The sequence below is a fragment of the Camelus bactrianus genome, chromosome X, assembly GCF_048773025.1.
Source record: "Camelus bactrianus isolate YW-2024 breed Bactrian camel chromosome X, ASM4877302v1, whole genome shotgun sequence".
NCBI lineage: Eukaryota > Metazoa > Chordata > Mammalia > Artiodactyla > Camelidae > Camelus > Camelus bactrianus.
In genome coordinates, this window is record NC_133575.1 from 115,982,745 (window position 1) to 115,989,438 (window position 6,694).

Genomic DNA, 6,694 nt, shown 5'->3' on the forward strand with positions numbered 1-6,694 from the left:
CCCGCTTCCCTCTCGGGGGTCCTGGCTGTGGAGGGGCCTGGGTCCAAGGGGAGCAAAGTGAGGTGGGCAGAGGGAGGGGCCCAGGCCCAGCCTGGAGCCCAGGTGAGGAGCAGAGGGAAGGCTGAGGGACCCCCAGGGAATCCATCTCAGCGCCTGGCGTCCACAGTCCTGGGAAGCCCTGGGCTTGGTGGCCTGCTGTGAGTCCACAGACGCCCCTGGGGGTCTCTGGGCAGTGAGGGCCTTGGTGTGAAGGTGTGGGCTCGGCTCAACAAGGGGGCGTCCCAGGACCCGCCAGGGCTCAAGGTGAGGACCCTGACGGAGGACAGCATGGGCCCCACAGATCCCCGCCCCTGCTGTCAGCCCTGGGAGGGCCTGGGTGGGATGAGCACTCGTGGGGCCCTGACTTCCTGACACCCGGGTCTCCGAGGGACGGGGGTCCTGCGATGAGGGGCGGGGCCTCGGGTGGCCAGAGGCTAGACGACACGACGCCTAAGTGACGACCCTGAGGGAAAACTGAGGGGACCCCGAACCCGGAAAAGAGGCCATCCCACAGAAAGGGGCCCTTGCTATCAGCTGTCCGGAGGCCCGAGGGCAGGACAGGTCCCCGTGTTGTGTCGTGACTGCGGCACCCTGGTCTCACAGAGACCGGGGACTTCGTGTGAGATGAGGGGGGGACCCTGGGATCTGCAGAGGAGAGAATCCGAGGTCCCACTGGGAGTGAAGGTGACGACCGCGAGCGAGCAGTGAGGGACCCTGGACCCCAAAACACAGTCGGTCCTGGGAGGCCATAGGTCGGAATAAGCACCGGCGGCATTTCCCGCCATCCGGGTCTCGGAGGGACTGGGGTCCTGAGATGAGGGGCGGGGCTTCGGGGGTTCCAAGGGGAGGCTACATGCCGCCTGAGTCAAAGTGAGGACCCTCAAGCAGGAAGGAGGGGCCCCTGAACCCAGAAAAGTGGCCATCCCACAGAAAGGCGCCCTTGCTTTCAGCTGTCCGGCGGCCCGAGGGGAGGACAGGCCCACGTGGTTTGTCCTGACTTCCGCATCCGAGTCTCAAACAGACTGGGGACATAGTGAAAGGGCGGGGGCCTCAGGTCTGCGGAGGAGAGAATCTCAGGGCCGCCTGGGAGTGAAGGTGACGACCGCGAGTTAGCATTCAGGGACCCTGGACCCCAGAACAGAGTCAGTCCTGGGAGGCCATGGGGCGGGAGGACCTCGGGCAGCAGTTCCTGAAATGCGGGTCTCAGAGGGACTGGGGTCTTGGTATGACGGGCGGGGCCTCAGGTGGGCTGAGAGGGGAATCCCAGGTCCTGCCAGGAGTCAAGGTGACCCCGAGGGAGGAGTGAGGGACCCGAGATCCCAGAACAGAGGGGACGCAACCGATCCTGCGCCTGCTGTCAGCCCTGGGAGGCCTCAATGCGGGATGAGCACACGTGGTGTGTCCTGACTTCGGCATCCAGGGCTCAGAGAGACCGGGGACCTACTATCAGGATGGGGCCCTCAGGTGGTTGGAGAGCAGAATCCCAGGTCCCGCTTGGAGTCCCGGTGAGGACCCTGAGTTAGCGCGGACAGGACCTCCCACCCTAGAAGAGTGGGAACCTGCCAGAGCCCAGGCCTCCTGCCAGCACGCGGGTCCAGGGCTGTGCCACAGTGTAGATCCGAGGTCTCCCCTCCTTTCTCTCCCAGGGGCTCCAGACACCGGGAAGGCCTAGGTCTGAGACACGTGTTCTCGGGTCACAGAGCACAGGAGGCTGGCAGTGCCAGGACTGAAGGTGAGGTGTGGGCCCTGAGTGTGTACCCGGGGGCTCCCGGAACAGAGGGGACCCCACGAGGCCAACGTCCACTCCACACACCCCGTGTTGCCCCCAGAACCTCGGGCTGTGCCGGCTGCACCCTGAGGAGCCGCCTCACTTCCCCCGTCAGGTTCACAGACGACCGTCCACCAGGAGGAGAGCCCCTGTGAGGCCGAGGGCACCCCTGAAGAGGAGACCTGTAAGTAGCCTTTGTCAGAGCCCCCCACGGTGGGTTTCTCAGCCCGGGCCACTGACACTCCCTCTCTCCCCCAGGCCTGTGGATCCAGTTGCCCACCTTGTGTCCATACTCTTGCTAACAGGAGTTATCATTCTTCCCACTCCAAAGCATTGGTGTTACACGAAGTGTTTGCGTTGCATGCTTCAGGAAGGTCTTCAGTCTGAAAGCAGGGTATGGAGCCTTTTGAGCGCACTCATTCCTGAGTCTCAGGAGGAGGAAGCCTCGTCCTTTTCCTCCTCCTCATCCTCCTCCTCTTCCTCCCCTTCCTCTCCTTCCTCCCCCTGTTCCTCCTCTTCTTCTCCCTCCTCCTCCTCCAGCTCCTCCTGTTCCTCTTCCTCCTCCTCTTCCTCCACCAGTACTTCTTCGTCTTTCTCCAGCACCTCCTCTTCTTCCTCTCCCTCCTCCGCTTCCTCCTCCTCTCCCTCCTCCTTCTTATCTTCCCATTTTGTCATCCCAAGCACCATAAAGGAGGTTTCTGGTGCTGTTGGGACACCAAGTCTTCTCCAGGGTTCTCAGAGAGTCTGCTCCTCCCACATTGCCATGGCAGTCACACCATCAATCAAATCAGATCAGGGCTCCAGCAGCCAAGATGGGAAGGGCCCAAGCACTTTGCAGTCCCTGCCAGTCACTGGGTCCTTGTTTAAAGATGCCATAGAAGATAAGGTGGCTGATCTAGTGGGGTTCCTGCTCCTCAAATATCACACAAAGGAGCTAATCACAAAAGTAGAAATGCTTATTGTAATCAAAGATTACCAGGACCACTTCCCTGTGATCCTCAGCCAAGCCTCTGAGTGCCTCCAGCTGGTCTTTGGCATTGATGTGAAAGAATTGGACCCCATCAGCCACTCTTATGTCCTGGTCAACACCTTGGGCCTCACCTACAATGGGATGCTGAGTGATGACCAAAGTGTGCCCAAGACTGGCCTCCTTATAAATATCTTGAGTGTGATCTTCATGGATGGCAACTGTTCCCCTGAGCAGAACATCTGGGAAGTGCTGAGTGTGATGGGGCTCTGTGCTGGGAGGAAGCACTTCATCTATGGGGAGCCCAGGGAACTCATCACCAAAGTGTGGGTGCAGGAGGGGTACCTGGAGTACCGGCAGGTGGCCAACAGCGATCCCGCTCGCCACGAGTTCCTGTGGGGTCCTCGGGCCCACGCAGAGACCAGCAAGATGAAAATCCTAGAGCTTTTGGCCAAAATAAATGGTACCATCCCCAATGCCTTTCCTATCTTGTATGAGGATGCTTTGAGAGATGAGGAAAAGAGATCTCAAGCCAGAGTTGCAGCCAGGGCCAGTAGTAGGGTCAGGGCCAGTGGTAGGGTCAGAGCCACTGGTAGGGCCAGGGCCAGGGTCACACCCAACAGCTTCTGTCGCCACAAGTGAAGTCTGAGGCAGATTATTCACTCAGTTTGAAGAGAATAGTCACCATTCTAAGTAGTGAAGAGGCAGGATGGGGCTTGAGAGGATTGAGTATATAACACCTTTGTGTTTCTGGTATATAAGAGTAATTTGGAGATTATTTTTTCTCTTTTGGTATTTTTCAAATGTTGTTCCTATTAATAGAAAGTTTAATTAAGTTCAAATTCTGAGTTTACAAATGACATTGACCACAAATGCGTTGCTGTTTATGCAAGAAGTGAGTATTTTGCCTATTTTGTAGCTACAGTTATTTTGTACTACTTTTGTCTTTTAACCCTCATACTAGCTTTATAAATGATTAATCCACTACCTTTACTATATATTTACATTTACAATGAGATTTATACTTTCATATGTTTTCTTGTTACTAATTAGCGACCTTTATTTCAGCTTCAAGAAGTCCCTTTAACATTTCTCATAAGGCTGGTTTAGTGGTAATGAACTCCTTTAGCTTTTGCTTGAATGGAAAACTCTCTCTCCTTCAATTCTGAAAGATAACTTTGCTGGGTAGAATATTGTTGCTTGGAAGTTTTTCTTTCCTTTCAGTCCTTTGAATATATCATGTCACTGTATTCTGGTCTGTAAAATTTCTGCTGAAAAATCTGCTATTGTTCTTATGGAGGCTCCCTCACAGGTAACAAGTTGCTTTTCTCTTGCTGCTTTTAACATTTTCTACATTTTGCTATTTTGTAAAATTAATTGGGAAACTTTCCATCTTATTTTGTGATGTTGAACAACATAACATGGCATTGGAAAAGAACTTTCCTTGGAAATGTGAAAGAAGACTGCACTAAAATAGCTGGTAAATAGAGGAATCGAGAAAAAAAGAAAAAAATGGTAAATTCTTGCCTTCCCTTATCCCTTTTATTGTGTTGTTCTGTAAAATTAAAAGATACATACCTGGATATGCTTGGATTATTGAAGAATGTAGGAGATATTAAATCTTAATAAATAAGACTCCCTACTCATTGGCTCTTTTATTCTGCAGTCATTAATTAGGGATTGACCCTGTGTAAGTAGGAGGGACACTGGGATAAGCAAGACACCCCCATCCATAAAGTTGGGGTCTAGGAGCAGCACTCATATCAGGAAAATTGTGAGATAGTCTCTAAGTTCTAACTAAGGACTAAGACCTAAGTACTAAATAACATGTAAAAAAAGGGATGAAAAAGTGGGGGCTACAGGTAATACTCAAAAGTAAATGCCCCAAGCCAGGGCAGTTTGGAGCTTTGGGAAACTGCAATTCCTTCTGGAGGAGCTGGGTGTAATGAAGCTGGGTGGTGGCAGTGGCCAGACTTGCAGACACTGTGTCTTAGGGGTGACAGGAAAGCCTGGAATAGAAACTTGCACTTAGCAGTTATTTTTCGGATGGTGGAAAAAACAGAGAGAAATCTCCACCTGGGACAGATGGGGTAGGTGCCCTACACTCTTGTTCCAGTGCAACTGAATACAGTGCATGGACTAGTTGCTTTATACACGTCATCTGCAAGGATTTCTGGAGATACATGATGATACTGCTTTGAAGTGGTACCCTCTAGACTGACACTCTTTTCCCTGGCCGTGGAAAGCCAGAACCCACTGCATTTAAAGGACATTTGAGTTAGATAATCTTAAGTACAGTTTGGACAGATGTAAGCAAGGGCTGTATCTTTGATGGGAGTAAAATGAATGAAAATCATAGTTTGCATGGAAGAGCAGCCAGAGCAGGGAGGATGGAGTTGGTCTTTGACTCAAATTCTAGGAACTCTGAGTTCCATCCAGCTGGGGAAGGCTCCCCCACATTGAAATTAAATAATAGTTCCTCTAAGAGAGAAAGTGTACCGAGTTGTTCTTTTTTTTACATTTTTTATTGAGTTATAGTCAGTTTACAATGTTGTGTCAAATTCCAGTGTAGAGCACAATTTTTCAGTTATACATGAACATACATATATTCATTGTCACATTCTTTTTCACTGTGAGCTACCACAAGATCTTGTATATATTTCCCTGTGCTATACAGTATAATCTTCTTTATCTATTCTGCATATGCCTGTCAGTATCTACAAATGTTGAAATCCCAGTCTGTCCCTCCCCACCCCCCACCCCCTTGGCAACCACAAGTTTGTATTCTATGTCTATGAGTCTGTTTCTGTTTTGTATTTATGTTCTTTTTTTTTTTTTTTAGATTCCACTTTTGAGTGATCGCATATGGTTTTTTTCTTTCTCTTTCTGGTTTACTTCACTTAGAATGACATTCTCCAGGGATATCCATGTTGCTGCAAATGGCATTATGCTGTCGGTTTTTATGGCTGAGTAGTATTCCACTGTATAAATATACCACTTCTTCTTTATCCAGTCATCTGTTGATGGACATTTAGGCTGTTTCCATGTCTTGGCTATTGTAAATAGTGCTGCTGTGAACATTGGGGTGCAGGTGTCTTTTTGAAGTAGGCTTCCTTCTGGATATATGCCCAGGAGTGGGATTCCTGGGTCCCATGGTAAGTCTATTCCTAGTCTTTTGAGGAATCTCCATACTGTTTTTCACAGTGGCTGCACCAAACTGCATTCCCACCAGCAGTGTAGGAAGGTTCCCTTTTGTCCACAGCCTCTCCAGCATTTGTCATTTGTGGACTTTTGAATGATGGCCATTCTGGCTGGTGATACCTCATTGTAATTTTGATTTGCATTTCTCTGTGATATTGAGCATTTTTTCATGTGCCTATTGATCATTTGCATTTTTTTCCTTGGAGAATTGCTTGTTTAGGTCTTCTGCCCATTTTTGAATTGGGTTGTTTGTTTTTTTTCTTACTAAGTCGTATGAGCTGCTTATATATTCTGGAAATCAAGCCTTTGTCGGTTTCATCGTTTGCAAAAATTTTCTCCCATTCCATAGGTTGTTGTTTTGTTTTACTTATGGTTTCCTTTGCTGTGTGGAAGCTTGTAAGTTTGATTAGGTCCCATTTGTTTATTCTTGCTTTTATTTCTATTGCTTGGGTAGACTGCCCTAGGAGAACAAACATATGGACCAATGAAACAGAAGAGAGAGCCCGGAAATGAACGCACAAACTTTTGGTCAACTAATCTTCGACAAATGAGGCAAGAATATACAATGGAATAAAGACAGTCTCTTCAGCAAATGGTGTTGGGAAAACTGGACAGCAGCATGTAAAGCAATGAAGCTAGAACACTCCCTTACACCATACACAAAAATCATCTCAAAAAGGATCAAAGACTTAAACATAAGACCAGATACAATAAACCTC

At 49.4% G+C, this 6,694-nt stretch overlaps 1 protein-coding gene across 1 annotated transcript; it reads left to right on the plus strand.

Moving 5' to 3' along the window:
• The first annotated feature begins 1,198 nt into the window (after positions 1 to 1,198).
• LOC105070207 (melanoma-associated antigen 10-like) lies at positions 1,199 to 4,060 on the plus strand. The gene is made up of 3 exons (XM_074359006.1): positions 1,199 to 1,341; positions 1,686 to 1,958; positions 2,348 to 4,060. Exons 1-3 carry the CDS (start codon positions 1,199 to 1,201, stop codon positions 3,414 to 3,416), a joined length of 1,485 nt encoding a protein of 494 aa, XP_074215107.1. The 3' UTR covers positions 3,417 to 4,060.
• Positions 4,061 to 6,694: the final 2,634 nt, after the last annotated feature.